The sequence below is a fragment of the Osmia bicornis genome, chromosome 3 (assembly GCF_907164935.1).
Source record: "Osmia bicornis bicornis chromosome 3, iOsmBic2.1, whole genome shotgun sequence".
Classification (NCBI taxonomy): Eukaryota; Metazoa; Arthropoda; class Insecta; order Hymenoptera; family Megachilidae; genus Osmia; species Osmia bicornis.
Window position 1 is genome coordinate 10,675,115 of NC_060218.1, and position 18,750 is coordinate 10,693,864.

General features: G+C 33.1%; 1 protein-coding gene across 8 annotated transcripts in view; it reads left to right on the top strand.

Annotated features, from left to right (window-relative positions):
* Positions 1 to 1,768: 1,768 nt before the first annotated feature.
* LOC114880195 (diacylglycerol kinase theta) overlaps positions 1,769 to 18,750 on the top strand; it is a 31,879-nt gene continuing 14,897 nt past the window's right edge. For 3 of the 8 annotated variants that reach the window (XM_029195929.2, XM_029195931.2, XM_029195930.2), the window contains exons 1-6: positions 1,769 to 3,105; positions 11,534 to 11,613; positions 12,443 to 12,545; positions 12,762 to 12,982; positions 13,536 to 13,707; positions 17,871 to 18,014. In XM_029195929.2, coding sequence (XP_029051762.1) covers positions 2,970 to 3,105; positions 11,534 to 11,613; positions 12,443 to 12,545; positions 12,762 to 12,982; positions 13,536 to 13,707; positions 17,871 to 18,014 — 856 coding nt within the window. In that variant the 5' untranslated portion in view covers positions 1,769 to 2,969. The remainder of the gene's footprint in view (positions 3,106 to 11,533; positions 11,614 to 12,442; positions 12,546 to 12,761; positions 12,983 to 13,535; positions 13,708 to 17,870; positions 18,015 to 18,750) is intronic. The other 5 variants (XM_029195936.2, XM_029195934.2, XM_029195935.2 and 2 more) reach the window with 3 other exon arrangements.

Below are 18,750 nucleotides of genomic sequence, written 5' to 3' on the forward strand. Positions count from 1 at the left end.
ATCGACGATGGACGACAATAGTGTCAGCAACGACAATGTTGCATTATTTAGAAGCACAAAATGGAAAACGTTTATTCAAATCGTTCAAAAGTAAGGGTTGTTTCCTTCTTTTCTTCTGATATTTATTATTAACACGTTTTAACCCTTTCAATTTGGTATTGGTGCATAGATTTTCCTAGCTTTGGTATTAAGGATGATATAGTCACTGACCATGATCACTGTGGACGATTATAGTCAGATGTAAAGCGTGTATAGTATCGAGTACAATAGACTACTCTACGGAAAATGACGCTACAGTGGAAGTAGAAATGTTCAAAGCATTAATTTCGATGATGTTAATATTAAAAGTAATTTGGTACAAAAAATGACAATTTTTAATTATTAAATATTGTAAAATTTGGTATATAATTGAAAAGTACGAATAACAAAGTAAATATTCATTCAAATACCGCGTAAATGCTTTTACACGAGTGGTGGAGAGCAACGGACCTATATGTATACATATGGGGCCTGGTCCCTAACCTTGCCACTTTCTTTGGGATCGCGTACGAGAAAGGGCGAGAGTCCAGAAAAGAACTGGACCTCTTGACAAACTGAGAGGGCGGTAGTATCACCATTTTTGGGGGGGAAATCTTATTATGCTCGATACTGTACATTAATGAAGATATTTTTCAAATGATAATTAATAAAAATAAACATATTTGTGACGGAAAGTACTATGTTGCAAATAAGATTTGATAAAAAATTATTAACATTTGAATTTATATAGAAGTCCATTATTCTAAGAATTCTTTTAGCAACGACGGCCATAGCGAAAAGGCTGATATCTTTAATTTGAAATGAACACAAAATCAAAAATATTTCATTATATTCACTGTATTTCAATTCTGGTAAATTTGAACAAAATTCCAACAGCGTATTTTATTTGCACATTGTAAATTAATTTAAAGAATGTATTGATTAATCAAAAGAATTTAATAACGTTCAATTTTTATTTATTAGAAAAATATTTTAAAAAACACTTCTGTATGTTCTTCATTAATAAGAAATTACAGAATCGATTAATTAATTAATTTATTCTCCTTTTAATTTCAATGGGATTTATTAGGTTCATTTCGTTTTGAAATAATTGTCGTAATGAACACGTTGAGGAAAAATTCATTAGCGTCGAGTCGATGTATTTTGCTCGATTTATCGTAACTTTAACGTTTCAAAACCCAAAAATATTCATTTCTGACTTCTCTTTTTAACACCATTCTGACATTTTGACAGAATATCATTTGACATAAAGAAATCATAGATTAAACTTAGCTGATCTTGTCTTTAATCTTCGACCATCAAACTGTATTATGGACGGTAAATTTTGACAAAATCAAAAATAGGATCAAAACCAATTTCTAAAAATTTTATTTTGTAAATACGATACTGTATAAGTACATCTTCGTACAATGTAATTATTTAAATTAAAATTCAATTTGTAAAATACCTTTTATAATGACAATTTAAATTGTCCTATAAAAATCCCCCAAATGGCTCCTACAGTTTAATATAATTTATTCTGATCATTCTATCCTGAAACGTTCCTCGTTTCCAGGAACCTCGAAATCCAAAAGAAAATGTCCAAAAGTCGAAAAGGAAAATGAAGGAAGATTTGGAAGATACAAGGTTGCTCGGCGAGCAATTCAACGCGGAATAGTCTGTGCACGCATGAAACGTAAGCGCGTTGCGCGAGAGGAACGCTGCGGAGTCGCGTCGGCGCGCTCGCAAAGCAGCGTCGACGTTTGGTCGTCGCTTTGACGTCGTCGAGTCGAGTCGAGTCGGGTCAAGGCGTGTTTCGCGTTTCGTTTTGCACACGTAAGACCGACAACAGTTTACCGTTGCCGGGCGTGAAGTGATTTGTTCGCGTGCAACGAGGCCGCTATCACGATCGTCGGTGTCCCATGTACGAAAACGGTAACGCGTATACGGATTGTGCCGTGTCGTGAAGAGGTATAACAGTGGGGTGGAGCGGCGCCGTCGTTGCGGCCGAACACGGCTCTTCGAGACTACAAGAGGTCGCAAGGCGACGCGCGCCGTCCCGACGTCGCTGATAACGCCGGATCTCGATAGCCCAGTGCCCTAGACTTGTCCCAGGATCGTATCAAAATCACCCTAAAAAATGTAATCCTCCGAGTGTCTTAACGAACATTCATTATGTTGCTTCGTACTATAAACTTTCGAGTGACTTGATCAAATAGTCCTTTTTTTGATTAACCCTTATCCTAGCCACCTAATTTAGATAACCCATTAAATTCGTTCCTAAGAAATTTGGAATATTTTGAAAAAACAATTTCAAGTAATTATAATAATAAGATCGTTCAGATGTATAAGATCGTTTAGATAAAGGGTTAAGGAAAAATCGAGGGTCCCCAAGCGTAGGGGTTCCTCTCGTGGAAGCTGCCAGCTGGTCCGTGCATGCGTCCGGCACTGTCGGTCGGTGGTGACGAAGGGGCTGATGTCAGTGCGGCCACTCGGCGCCCGTTTCGTGGCTCGGATGCGCGAACGCGACACCCGCATCGTCCTCGTCCCGCGAGTGAAGCTCCCGGCTGAGCCAGAGGCGGCAGTAGCAACGGCCGATGACGGTGATGGTCAGCCGCGAAACAGTGGTGATTGCTGCTGACTGGTGCACGATCCTAGGCAATCTGTGTGTCGCGTACGGTGCTTTGCCAGTCGCTAGGTTGGCTCTGGGGGTGCAGCTTGGGGAATAATGCGCGTTAGGCAGGTTACACGGCTCAGAGGACGACAGGACGACACGAAGGACCCGAGCAGCCAGACGCAGCTGCACCTGCAGCTACGCAATTATGTACGCGTACGGTTTCGAGATCACGTAGTGGCTGCCGTGTAATTATGTTGTCATCGACGCGCGGCGCGCCCTGTGGAGCTTCACGGTGAAAATCTGGCGTGAGCGGTGCCGCGGTGGAACGGGGAACATGGCGTCGGGCTCGGCCGAGACTCTATCCAGCCATGGGCACAGCTTCAGCAAGAAATCGTTTCACAAGCCGACGTACTGCCATAGCTGCACTGACATGCTGTGGGGCCTTATACAGCTGGGGAACATCTGCGAAGGTATCTACCACCCATTTTCTTCATACTTACTTACGTGCATCCCTTAACTATTATTCGTCTAAAATATTATTATAATTAATATAAATCTATAGAGGAGCAACGAAAAGTTGAATTGCAACAATTTTCGTAATGTCCCTTGGGTGATTGGATCAGTTCATCTTCCATACCCTGGGCATCGATCCTCGGGCCAAACTGTACGGAGGTTGAAACCGGTTAAAATCGACGGGTCAAAGGTGTTATAGGTTCGATAGGAAATCTCTGAACAGGGGCAAGTTTCCGTGGAGAAACTGCAAGGTAGAGGACCGATCGATATGAGCGCGTTCGGTAACGAAATCGAATACGCGGCGCGTTGCCGCCGGAGTACACTCGTCCCGCCTTTTCACGGGCTCCGAAACCTTGGTCGGCGTGCGAAGTTGAAGCTGGCTGACCTCCAAGAATGATGAATGGCAAGTGCCCATTCACCGTGTGTGTGGAGGATAGCAACGTTCGTACAGAGGATCGTTCCCTGGTCGAACGTCCCAGCTGAATTGTCACTCAATTGCAATTTCAGAATTCACCTATACGACTCAATGAAAAAGAATAATTACTGATTATCAATTAGCCTCTTTATTGCGATATTGTTTTTACGTTACACCCTTGCCTGCACGCGATACTCGCATATGTTGCACCCTTTCCAGGGACGTTGTTCCAGAATTAGGTCATCCTAGATGCTGAACTTTCAAATCATCCTTCAGCTTCGAAAGCTTGTCAATTTGAACAATATACAATATTCGAAATTTTCCAGTTTAATACTTGAACATCTTATCAAATATTAAGGTAAATTCTTGAAATATTCTAAATTCCAGCAGCATCTTCTATGGACAGTTCAGGGTCTCCTAAGAAATTTTACGATCTTACAAATTTTACTTATCGATCTTCTTCGATAATAAGTATTCATGATCAAAGATAAATAATTATCTCCTCGTGTACTATTCTGGCTGGTTACGGGCCCACCATCTTTGGTGTCCAAGAACGGGGCGCCACATTTCCCACCCCGTCACCATTTGCGCACACTCCTGCTCGAGTGTTTACCCCTTGCAGCACGGGGAAAAATGCGACCAGGAAGAAGACAATCTCGCGAAGAGCAGCCTCTTCGGTTGTCAGGTACGACGCTCAGTTGGTCGGACCAGATCTGCGGATGGTTGAAGAACGTTGATGAAAAGGTCTGTTGTTCGGGATGGTCGTAAGAAATTTCAACAGGCTGAAGAGCGGAGGGAAAGTCGAGGTGGCATTAAAACCGTTCGTGGCGAGGGCGCGCGCATCGAGCCTTTTCACAAGCATTGATCGTGGAGGGTGGTGTGGGATAGCTGATAGACTCTGGAAAGAGCAGGAGGAAGGGGCCTCGTTGAGAGGGTTAGCTTAGGAAACAGAGGGTGGGGGCGTATACGACGGGAAGAGCTACATAGTTGACGAACGGAGCCCGTAAAGGGTAAGCATCCACGGTGGACACTTTGGAACTTTGTATTGTTTAATCGAACAATCGGCTCGATTTATGAACGCCCCACTACGCCTGGAATCTTGGGCATTCAAACGCCACCGCATAATATATTATTTAACTAATGATGAAAATTATTTATTTCATTTATTTGTTTTCAATACTTTGTTTTCAATAAATTTCTCATTCTCAGTTTTGTTACTTGGTCGTATGGTTAGTATTTGATTGTACAGAAATCATATAATTTATTTGCATAAGTTTATTTATCACCAGCAGATGATATAGTTGTGTATGGCTTTCAAATAAAAATTGATATATTTCTTTGCTTTTTGAAAGTATCTATTGAGTCAGTTGTTCATTTCCACTGTGGTAGTCAAAGTATTAATTCCCTTTGGGAACAGAGCATTTTTAAGCTTGCCCAGAGTTAGATATAGTAATAAAGATACTGTTATTATATGTACATTGATCTGTAGGAAGGGATTAGCATATATCATTTTATAATAAAATATTCATGATTTATTTTATCATTTTCAATATTGGTGGGAATTAAGGCTATACACTCCTGCTTAAATGTCATATAACACCTACTAAGATTTCATAAAAACGTATAAAATAAATAAATAATAATTAAAATATCTTCTCCTCTCTATGTTTTAAATATAATTCCTACTAATTCTGCCAATCTTGATAATTATTATGATTTTTCTTAATTGAATATTTTATTTTCTTCTATTCAACTAATATTAAACATATGCACAGAACAAAAAAAAAATAATTAAAATAATTAAAGAATAACAAAACAGATAAGTGTCAGATGATTTTTAAATGGAATTATATACATTTAACAGCATACGATCAACAATGTATTAAGATGATCACATTGGTGCATTAAGAAATCTTCAATCTAAAATATCTGTTTAATATGTTCATATTAACGTCGATCTTTTCGATTCCTGGAATATACACGTAACGTACATCAAACGACGCTGTTTCACAAGAAACCGACCGATTCCTGGATGTTGATCAACTTTCGTCGATCAACGTTACCTTTCTGGATTCCTCTCCCTTTTCCATCAGCACCGCTTACGAAGCATCGTTGAGTAACCATCTGCATCGAGTAAATTCGCGAACGGAACTACTCGCCGAAAAGCTTTTACTCCGTGTTGGATCCACGGATATTTTCAATACTTTGAACTCGACGTCTTAATTTTAGCATTCGCAGGATTTTCACGGCCGATCGAATCCACGCGACGATTCCATGGATATCGATAAATATTCAGGTTCAATGAATGGATCGTGTTGCGATCTGACTGTAAAAATGATATTGAATTTTTGATATGAAAATTATGTTTGAAACCTGTTACACCGATCAATTATACAAAACACCCATCTAGAATTCGCTTTATAGTAGAGTAATGAATTCCTGATAAGAGATTTTATTATTGAACACGCATAAATGATATTTAAATATTTAAATGATTCAATATATTTATGAATTTCTTTAAACAAATGTGTTCAATCTTTATATCCTTAAGCAGAACCTCCGTTAAGAGTCAAAGCGTTGAAATAAATTACAATATTAAGGATACTCTTATTTTTTTATAGAAATTATTGAAAAATTATAGAAATTTTGTTTAAATAAATTTGAGTCACCAATCATTTTAATAGTTAATGGAAAAGTGGCAAAGCAACATAACACCTTATAATACAGGGTTTTGTGTTATTTCTCACTGTTAGTATTAAAAAATTGAAGCATGAACAGGTTGCAATATAATCAGATATAATTAACAAAATGAAAGAAAACAGATTTTAATAATATTACTCTTACATTAATAATGTAGAATTGAAATTTGAAAAGTAATCAGTGTCTGACTATACGTAGTCGTTATCACTGTGCTTCTTAATGTATTAAAGGAACTTGATAGAAATCAGGAATAAAATGAGAAAATGAGACTATTATACAGAATTTTCTATTATCTCCGCATCAGGGATAATCTTCTTAATTAATGAAACAACAACGATGAAATTAAAAGTAAAATGAGACAATTTTTCATTCATTGATAATTATATTGTAATTCTGTCTGCATTTCGGAAATAGCTAATTATTGTAATTAATGAAATTAAAACATTCAAGAAGAAGTTGATGAAAATTAAGAGTAAGATAAGAAAATTAGAATTTTAACGAAACTTTTCAAGAAGACAATTAGAAATGTTGCAAAGATTCTGTTTGTTCAAAAGTGATCTTTGAACAGGAATTTCTAAAGTTTCAAGAATTTCGAACAGTGTCGTTCAACTTATTAATAGTCAATCACCTCGTGGCTGCTGAAAGAAAATGATGGAAACTTATGAAGAAAACTGTGAAATAACAGAACCTGTCTTCAAGGCTGGCTTTATTTTTAGCAAACCGGAAATATAGTATACGCCACTGGATCTATGTATGCGCGTTACATCTCATTATGTCACTTTACCTTGTCTCTTTAATCGTTAAATAGTACAATCTTCTGATTTTCAATCTATCAATGAAACTGATATTTAATTCGTTTAATGCAGAACGCGATTCTTTTTCCTCCGAAAAATCGACGAAACGTTGCTTCTTTACATTAACGTGGGCCATTTAAAAATAACTTGAATTCGCGTCACAGTTAAATTTCGCAATTTTCCAAGAAAAGGAGTTCTTCCCTCATAAAACGTCGAATCCCTATATGAAGTATTTACTTACATGACCATATTGTAGTACATATTAGATATTTTTAGTATGGAATTTCATATTCGTTATTCGATCAATTATTATAATGAATGAAGGGTAGATTTTTGGAAATAATAATAATCAATGATTAATTATAAATTTAAACAGTGGATAGGGTTTTGAAAATAAAAATTAATCATTATTCATTTTCGTTTTTGAAAAATTGAATAATTAATTAATACCAAACGAAGACAATTTACTATACAAATGTAAAAATCAACTAGTAATAAAAATTTTAATAACAAATCGTTATCATCATTTATTATAACTTCTATTAATTGTGAGATATTTAAACAAGAAATTGTTATTATAATTTAATTTCAATTAGTATGCAAATTAAATACATAATAGTAAAAATTATTATTATCACAGGCAATAACTAATTACAACAAAAAATTTTAAAATAAGTTATGATGAAGCTATCAAAGTGAGAGTAGAAATTACTATGTGTCTTCACAGATAGTACTGATATAATTCGAATAATTATCTCTTATCAATTATCTTACAATAACCGGTAAAGAAAGGGCAAAGACCGAGTTTATCAATTATTTTAGTCTTGCTTGTTCCGTTTTGTCTAAGTGTTGTATTATGAAAAGTGCTCGCTTATGTGCACATTTCCTGAATGCATTCGAAGGCTCGTTATTGTCGAGAGAAGATAACAAACAGATCGTAAACTTCAGAATTGAATGGAAACACCGAAAGGCAGAGTGCAAGGAATGCGAATTTGATGTAGGACACTCGGATCGTTGAATACTTTTTAACCCATTGTCAAATTCTACCTTTAGATTCAAAATTAGCATCAGAATATTGAAAACCTTTATGCATGAAATCCATAATTGAATTCTGAAACCCTTTAAACTAAAGAAAATGTACAATTGCATCGATGCGCTTCTGAAAAAAGAAATTCTTAGGTATCTATAGGTAATTGAATTATAGAGTTTGTTAAATAATACAAAATCTTTATTTTTAATTTTGCATGGAATAGAACTTTTACAGAAATACTTTACATAATATTTGTTAAATTATAATTCAATATTATATTTACATTTTAATTTCAGATATTTTTCTACTTATCTTTTTTAACAATTCTCATTTTTATAAATGATTATTAAACTTGAAACATTTTTATGGTTTCAATCAGTATACATATTGTAAATTATTTATCAAATAAATTTCTAGTAGAAAATACAATTTTTTTTATCTGTTCTACGTAGAACATCGATAGGATCAGCTACATGTTCTGAAAGGTTTTGTAACTTGTATCTGCTATTAATATTAGTGGAAACTAAAGGGTTCGTAAATAACATGTTAAGGGTCAATAAATCGATATTCGTGTCAGAAATAACGGCAAAGTGGAGGCAACGATAAAGTTAACAATAACTCGGTTTTATATTGATGTAACGTTGAACGTCAAGTACAAAGCACTTGAAAATTTATGGATTACATGGGAAAATATTAAGAAATAAGTAAAACACAAAATAAAAAATTAACTAACAATAAATAACTTTATATTATAAACTAAATATACACAATTAATTATTCCTTAACATACTTTAACTGTACCATAAAATAAAAAACCAAAGAAATATAGTGATGTAAATTCAATAATATTATACAATTTTTAATGATGATAATAATAATAATATCAATGTTAATAGTATTCAAAAATAATTTGTTGTCCTCTTTTATTAAATTAACGCTTGCCTTATTAATGTATCCAATATATTCATTTAAATAAATAATAAGCCAATAACAATTAATTTATTTAGTTCCATGAATAACTTATTCGATTGGTTTTAATTGAAACTTGTTTCGTTTGTTTTTAGAATAATTGATAAGTTTAAAGATGTAATAAGTTTAAATTTGAGGAAACTACAATTGTATATTATGAATAAATAAGTTATTATAAAGTCATCATTTTATTTGACATTATGCTTCAGTATATTTATACACCTAGTCCCTGTTCGGTTTAAAAGCGGCACAAAATTTCACGCTCTGATTCAAGGGTTCGAAACGAGTAAAATAAACCTTCTCTCGGTACAGTTTAATTAACGATCCTTGTAAATTAATTGTATTAAATTTGAAATCTTTCGTTTATTTTTTTATGAGTTTATAAATAATCCTAGCTTTATAAATTTGGACATCGAATTTCAGAAATAAAGTAGAATTTGTAAATAAAAATGTTCATTCTATTCGTCACAAATTATAATTAATTCTTAATTAAGAAACTCATTAAGCAAGGAAACTTCTTATATATTTGTAATAACAAATTAATGATATTTCATTGTATATAGAAAGATCCACTTATCCAATTTTTATGTATATTTCATCAGCATTTCTTTTTCAATGTTCATCAATAATAGATCATCATCATCATCATCATCATCATCATCATCATCGTTATCATTATCAAGTTCGTATGGGTAAACTCACCTGGTCCAAGTTTTGCAAATCATTATTTTAAATCATTTTTATAAATAAATTTTTCATATCTATGTCTTTCGTTAATTGATTCTGAATAATTAATATTTATGTGTTGAAATAAAGGCAGCTTTTTGCTTTTAAACGAGAGCTCAGATAATCCTTTTTGCAACTGGACGCAATAAAGCTATATTTGAAACAATGGGCATACATTGTAACAGGAATTGAATACTATTTGTTCAAAATGTATCAAGGTTTTTGGCAATCGCCCAATCATTTAAATTGCAGTAAACTGCAATTATTTGTTCTGCACTGGCGACTGTAAATTGATGACGTTCATCCTGCCTACAGTCCTTCTCGCTTTCGATATTTTTATCCACCCAAATATCAACGAAATGTCACCCCATTTTGTGAAATTACTTAAAAACATGAATTTCTTTAACAAAAAAATCAATTTCAGAATCAACAATTTTATTGACAATTTCAAATTATAAATAAAGGCATTAGATTAAAAACTTTGTTAGACCTTAAAGAACATTCTAACCTAAAACACACACTGCAGACAGTTTTATAGCAATGACACACATTGTTTGATAAATAATAAAAGTGGTACCTATGTAACTAGAAAAGTTAAAGAGGTAACTGTGACACATAATAAATGATTTCTAAGGGAAATTTGAAAGTGATAATATCTTATGATTGACAAAAGTAGGTGGACGTCTATAGGTGTCTATAGTAATGATCTATAGACACCAATAGAAATGAGGGGTTAACATCCTTAACAATCCATATCAATTTATGTCGTGTTAGAAATGACTTTCTATTGCAATAGACAGCCAGTCAAATCCATTAAGTGGATTGACATGTTAACTGTCATGGAGATCACTCCACTTATATTATTAAATTATTAGAAAAAAAGGAGGAGGAAACGAATTTTGAATAATATTAGTATTATACTGATAATGTAAGACACTAAATTGAAAGCTTAAATTAGAAAATTGATCGATACAATTAATAGTATAATATGTTTTATTATTCATGTCTGTTTTCACTGTGGTATACAGGGTGTCCCATGTAACTGGGCCAGGTTATATCCATAAAATAATACAGAAGAGGGATGACTGACATGGTGATTCTAAACAACTTTTTCCTTTGTCAAAATGTTGATTAAGGCTTCGTTTTCGAGTTATTAACAGAAAACACTGGCAAATCAGAGCGCGCCTTTAGTGCGGGCCGAACCACAAGAGCATTGGCTTTCAGCCGCCCTCGGTCGTGATCGTGAACAAACGCATTGGCACAAACGCATTCATTATTCATTAATAACGAATAATTCCGCATTGTTTTTAATTTAAGACGATGTAACATTTGTCGCACGCTTCCCTCGATACCCACACTGTGCCAATGTGTTTGTTCACGACCACCATCGAGTACGTCTGTAAGCTAACGCTCTCGTGGTTCGGCCCGCACTAAAGGCGCGTTCTGATTGGCCAGTGTTTTTTGGTAATAACTCGAAAACGAAACCTTACTCAACATTTTTGCGAAGGAAAAAGTTGTTTAGAATCATGTTGTCAATCGTCCCTCTTCGGTTGTCGACGTAGTCGCGTGACACCCTGTATAAGATAGAAAGAAATTAAATGGTGTCAAATGGAACATCAGCAGATACATCTGTCGGCTTCGGAAGTGGAAGCGTTTAGAAGATTCCAAGGTTGTCCTCACTTTTCTCAATGCAATTGTGTACCTTGTTATACATCAATTTCTACCTTTTTTTTTTGTTCTTCTTGTTACAGTTTGCAACTTCGTGGTGCATGACCGCTGTCTTAAGACCGTCGTGTCTCCCTGCTCCAGCATCGCGGCAAGCCTCATTAAGGTAAGGATATCCTCGGTTTCTTGCATCTTTTGTACGACTGGAGATAGGTGAACTCTTCTTTTCGTGGCCTATATCTACGCGTTGCTAAGAATACTTGGTTACACTCGATCTTGAATTTCGTTGAGAATCTACTATCTCCACGTACACCATTACAAAGTTTTATTTTTCCTTCTTTCTCTCACTTATACTCAAGAAACCCTTATCCCGAATTCCTCATATCCTTTCTCTTCCCTCTTACATCCCTGTATCCCTTATCTCAAATAAAATTCCGCACAAAAATTGCATCCTCTGACGGTAAAGAAAGGAACTAAAGTTTGCAGAAATTTTGGTTTCCTGGCGGCAAAAATTGGAACTAAAACCTTCATGTCGAAACAGCGCCCTCTGGCGGTAAAAAGGGAACTAAAATCTTTACGACGAAACAGCGCCCTCTAGCTGTAAAAACGGAACTAAAGCTTGCAGAAATTTTGGCCCTCTGGTGGAAAAAATTTGAACTAAAATCATCACGTCGAAACAGCCCCCTCTGGCGGCAAAAAAGGAACTAAATTTTTTCTAACTTCCTTTTTCAATTATATTATATTTAGTTTCGTTACAGGGATATAAGGGATAGAAGGATGTGAGGAATACAGGGGTTTAAGGGATACAGGGATGTAAGGGGTTTGGAGTATAAGAGACAAAGGACAAGGAATAATTAAAAAGATACTTAATAGATAAGAAGTTATTATTTGCAAGATTGAAATACACCATTCAGAGTTTTACATATGTTAATATTTTAAGCATGAAATGTTTTAGATTCTGTTTAAAAAGGAAAATGATGGTTCTCTTGTTGCAGAACCCGGTTGCACACTGTTGGTCCGAACCGGTAACTCGTAGAAGGAAATTCTGCAATGTCTGTCGTAAACGGCTTGATGATAATCCATCCGTACATTGTGAAAGTAAGTTCTTATTTATCTTTCTTATTCAATATTATTTTGTCTTCAAAAGTTCTAAAGTATCGATATCTTATTATAGCACTAAAGCTAGGTGGATAACTAAAGACATTTAAAGCGGAGGGAAAATGAAATATATTTTATGTTAATTATACTTTATTATACTTTTGCTATACCATACATTACATTATAAGTACTATTGTGGTGTGTATTTGATTTTAGTATGCAGGTACTTCGTGCACACGGATTGCCAGAACTTTGCCGTGCCAGATTGCAAGGAGAACGCCACGTATTTACCTGGAAAGGACTTGGCACAGGTAAAACACACCCATCACTGGCGAGAAGGCAATCTTCCCAGCAGTTCGAAATGCGCTGTCTGCAAGAAAAACTGTTTCACTGCCGAGTGCCTTTCCGGGTTTCGTTGCGAGTGGTGCGGCATGACGGTAACTTATCACTTTCTTAAATACATTACAGTTTCCAAACAAGTGTGTTTTGTTATAAATAAAAAAAAATTACATCTTTTTTCTCGTGGTATTTTGAACCCCTGCCTTGAAATACCGGTTAACATATCACGCGTGTGACACAATTCACTTTGAAATGTTACAAGTTATAATTATTAGTTAGAAGTTCTAGAGTTTGTTCAAGCTGTTTTGAAGTTTTTATTGGAAACCTTGAATGCTTTTTAATACATAGAATAAGTGGAAAATTGTAATTGTTTATAAATTATACTTTTCAAGGTAAAGATTTATTTATAACGAAACGATGCATGGTCATATATTTTAATTAACTTGTTCTTAGCTTTGAGGCGTTTCAAAGATTTCAAAATTATCTTCATTTTTTTTGTTTTTTGTTTTTTGTTTTTTTTTTCAATGGAATTCGGTAATTTGAATCATGATTACTCATTACACTTGATCTTATCTCTGGTTTTAATAATTAAATATAAAGCATAGAAAAATTGATTAGTTAACGTGTTGTTCGATGATGATTTGATTCCAGTTGCACTCTTACTGTCACAAAAATATCCCGCAAGAATGCACGTTTGGGATTTTGGAACCGATCTACCTGCCACCGCATGCAATCAGTATTCCACGTACAGAGGTTCCCATGGAGGCCATCATCGGAGTGCAAGTACGTCGAAAAGAAGTTCTGGCGCGTGAGTATTCCTGCCGTAAGTGTCTTCTATTGTAACAAGTACATATATACGTTTTTCATGAGAATGTGTTACACGTGACCGGATATATACCGAAGTAGTGGAATGAAGTTATGCTATATATATAATAATATACGTGTACTGTAAATATACCTTAAATACATCAGAAATTGTCAGTGTTGTATATCAATTAATTTAGTATTAAATCAATTGTAAGAATGGAATAAAAAGAAAGAGGGAAATTTCAAAATAATCTTGTAGGAATAAACACAGAAAATAAACAAATGAATCAATGTACATACATGTTTATAATTAAAATTTTATAATACTTGTCAGTCATCGAAAAAGAATTTTAATTATTTTTTTATTATTTTTTTCTATTTATTTTTTTTTTTCTTATGTCTAGTTTTGGTATTAAACGAATCTATGTGAATAATTTTGTAAAATTATCATGAGGTCATGGAATATTAATTTATAGTACATTACACTCAGATAACAAATAATGGCTCAATTAGAGTGTTTCGAATTTCACGGTCGATCGTTCTTCACGTTATGTCACGAGTATCGATAATTGATGCATCGTTTAAAGGAAAGAACATTGCCATGTATACAAAGATCGCATTGTACCTGAATACACGAAATACTGTTACATCGATAAACGTGTGATAGTTTATAGGTTTAAATAGAACAATTCACGTGTGTTTCTCGTGTGCAAAATACAATTGTTGTTTTCCCTCGATCTCACGCTGTTTTATTCACTATGTTCCCTTTTTCTCGTCAACAATTTGTTTTCACGTTACATTACATTACACGTGCATATGTGTTGAAATTAAACGGGGAAAATCTCTTTTCGAAATTATCACGTCTATGAAAGAAAATTATATTATTCAGTTGCTGTGATTATACAGGATATACCATTTAATATGACCACGTTATCAACAAAAAAATATATTAATTATAATATAATCTTGAAATTTATAAAAGTAAAAAATTCGATTTCCACAAATTTTTGCAAATATTGTATATACCTACATATTAAAAGCTTACAGGATTTTATTTAAGAATTTTTCATATGCCTAATTGAAAGATTTTAATTTACAAAGATATAATTTTGATTTGGAAGTTCAGACAATTATAAGGTTTCCATTTAAAATTTTTTTTACACTGAATGTTAAAATTTAAAAAAGTATAATTGTAATCCCAAAATGTAGAAAATTTATATATTCACCCTTCCAAATTTTACCTTTTTTTGTACCCTCAAAAATAACAAAAATGGATGATCATATTAAATGAGACACCCTGGATTGAAAAACAATGAGAGAATAAAATATATTACAGATATTATCGCGTGTGTTCTTAGGTAAAAATCTTTTTGCATGATGTTTTATACGGGTGTCTAAAGATAGTCGAATTTTTAAGATATACGTGTTTCTTCCTGCAGAGCATGCGATGTTCGATCTGTTAAATAAAAAACGAGAGAATCCCATTCGTATTTTCAACTATCAAATCTTTGTTTCTGTCACGTTCAGTCTTTGATAAGAGTCTCTCTTTTTCGTTTTCACATGTTTAACTCGAAGAAGATTTGTCCAAATTTCCTATCATTCTTTAGCGATCATTTTGTTACCTGTATTTTGTAACTATCGTAGCTGTCTTCCAGTTTCTCGCACTCTCAGCTTTTCACGCACTGAAATTTATCAGAATGGATTGGTCATTAAAAAGAAAAAATTGTTAACAGTTGTCATTGAAAAATGATATGCGCAGGGGACAAAATTCTATAATAGTTTCTTGGATCGTTCCCTTTAGTGGAAATAAATAATTACGAAAAATTTTCATTTTATTATAGAATATTTATAAGAATTATTAATTACTAAGAAGCGTAGGATCTATCAATTTTTATAATTCTTTTCTATTCAAAATTACTTTATTTTGTGTTATTTAAAAAGTTGCGAATTATTAAATACGAAATCATTAAAAACCTGATAAACGTCTACTTTCTGTGATGTTTAAAAAATCATTTTTTATGTAGACTACATCCAAGGTGTTATTGAAGATTGTAGAAAAAATAATTTTTAAGTAAACTACTATAGAAAAATGTTACATGGAAATTCTTCTGCGAGCTTATTTTTATTAAAAACAGAAATACACAAAGTACACTAAAAACTCAAAGAAGTACAGTAGAAATCGTTTTACAGAAACTTGAAATATTTTTTATTCTTTCAAGACAAAACGAATTCAGTAGGTTTTGTTAATTTCTTATATTCTTTCTATTTACTTTTTAACTTTTCTTAATAATAAATATAATATCGTTTTACGAACAGAAAATTAATTATTTTTTAACATAAGCGTGGAATTTTATTAAATTTATTATTTTACTTGGTACATCATTTTATTTATTTTTTTTTTTTAACGAGAAACTTAATTATTGATAAATGACTTCCTATCACAATTCAACTTCTTAAGAAACATGATTTACATTAAAAAGGAATTAGTTTGCGTATTATAGCTTCTGTGGCTGTCGCTGTTATTAATCGCTATTCTCGATGTGCTTTCAATAGGCGTAATTACATCTATAATTACACGGGTCGTTACATACCCACTAAACACTTAGAAAAGAAAATACACTTTTCAATGATAAGATGATTTATGTAAAAATAAACGCAGAATGATATTCAAAAACATTCACAAATATCTGATGAAGTTTTAATAAATAACATTAATTATATATTGAGTTAAGTAGACTTTATTTATTAATGATGTATCAATGATTAAACACAAGTTTGAAGCTTTCGTTTGATTCGTTTTGTTGATTCGTTTTTGTTAACCTTTTTCGATTTGTTGTTAGAAGAGAAAGGAAAAGTGAATACATTTTTATGAATATTGTGTGTATAGTAATAAATTTATGGTGTTTTGTGTATCACACCATACCAAGTGTTTGCGATTTAAGCATTGCCACGCCAATTTCACGTTTGCCGACCGAAAAATTACTATAAAAATAGATAATAAAATCTAATCCTTAAGTGTGCAATAAGTTAAAAATTTTGATATGCGATGGATATCCTCTTTTCTAGAATACCTACTTAATTACCAACTCGTTATCACTGTTACAAATGATTGAGTTATATAAATTAGAATTCAAGTACTATTCAACACCTTTTTTATGTAAATAATTAATAATACTCGAAAGTTTGTCAGAAAAATAATGAAATTTGGGTTACATTTTTTCCTTACTTTCAATTTTTTGTACTCTATTAAGTTAATTTAAAATCGATTTCAAGTACCACTGACATAATAAAAAGAAACTGAAAACAAAATGTTTAAAAAGAAAATAGAAAGTTAACAAGAATTAATAGGAGTCGAGAAACGCGGAATTCACGCGTGTACGATTAAAGTCCGGTGCAGATGAGCGACTTTCCTCGTTGCGATTTCGCACTGGCGATGTTCCATATTTTCTCAAATATTTTCGATAAATAATTCAATATTTAAACTACCAATAATAAATAGTCGTTACGGTTTGGCAAATGACATGCACTGCATTGTTGTATGCAAGTATGCATTGCACTATTGGATGCAAGAACTTTCCAAATACAATGTGTCTTTTAAATTTCTTTGCCATAATTTCAAAATTGACAAAAGTATACAAAATTTTGTGAATCGATGTTGATCCTTAAAAGACTGTAATTAAATTTAATATTTATCTTCATTGAAAATAATTTAAATGTACTTTTTACCAATTTGCCATACTAAGACACTTCTTGCACCCAAAGGAGTGTAATTAACACTCTTTCATTAGAATTAATTACTTTCAGTAATTAACACACTAAATGATCAACAAGCCGAGCTATAAATGAATAAATGAATAGCATTAATATGATGCTAATAAGGTGAAGTATGAAATTGAAAGCTTAAATCGTGGATATAAATAGTAATTTTTAAAATAATTAATATGGTAATGTATGATATTACAGAGGTTCCTATGATTTTCAATCTGTTGAAAAATATAAACGTTAATGAATTTCAATGAGAGAAATGGCTCGTGTGCACCAGGCGTAAATCGCAGACACCGATCGTTGTATGTGTTACTATCTAAAGGCAGAAAAGGACAAATTGTGTAGAGATTCAAGAGAGAATTTTAATGGTAATCGTATAAAAAAACCCGGTCTACCGTTTGCTTCTATTTGAAGATAACATCGGAGAGCAATTCGATTTCGCTGAGAGTGAACAAATTGGGGCTGCAGGCCGCCTAGCCGAAGCTTTGAGGCGCCTTTCACTAGTTTTGCCACGTAGCTGCCATGGAAATTGTCATGCTTCCCCTCCTTATGTTCGAGGTATCTAGAATATTACCATCATCTGAACATTCATCTGTGTGAGCATATAATCGATGTTGAGATGTTAGCGCGAACCGGAAACCGGACCGAAACGGGACTTGCCATAGCGATTTATTGTTCTTTGCATATTCAGCTTCTATCTTTGTCACTATTTTCTATTTATTTTTTTTATTTTTTTTATTCATACCTCATCTTTATTCATGCTTTTCTGTTTTTCTGTTCTTATAGTCAGGCATTTTTGTTTTGTTCTCTTCGCTTTATTCCATTTTTTATTCTATTTTTTCTTTCAATTATTGAAGAAATATCGTTTTTTTCTGCATCCTTTCGGTACAGAGTTCAGATATTAACCCTTTCGTTATGGGCATCTTTGCCAGAAACTGTACTCCTATGTTTTTGTATCAAATTATCTGATTCAGTAGAAAATTAATTTTTTTACATTCTACTTGCAATAAAAGATTTTTGATCAGAGTTGCTTTTGTTTCGAATTCCCATATAAAAATTTCAATTTCCAGCAAAAGGATTGAAAGTAGATGATATTTATATATCTAGTACGTTCTTAAATTAACAAGTGGCCATAACATATGGAAAATATAGTTTTAAATAATAATATATTTTTTTATAAGATACAAAGAGAGATTTTTAAAAACACCGCACCGAAAGGATAAATAACTCTGTTTTACTTTATAAAAGAGAAATATGTTTCAAGATTCTGCTTTCATTTCATAATTTTAATAAT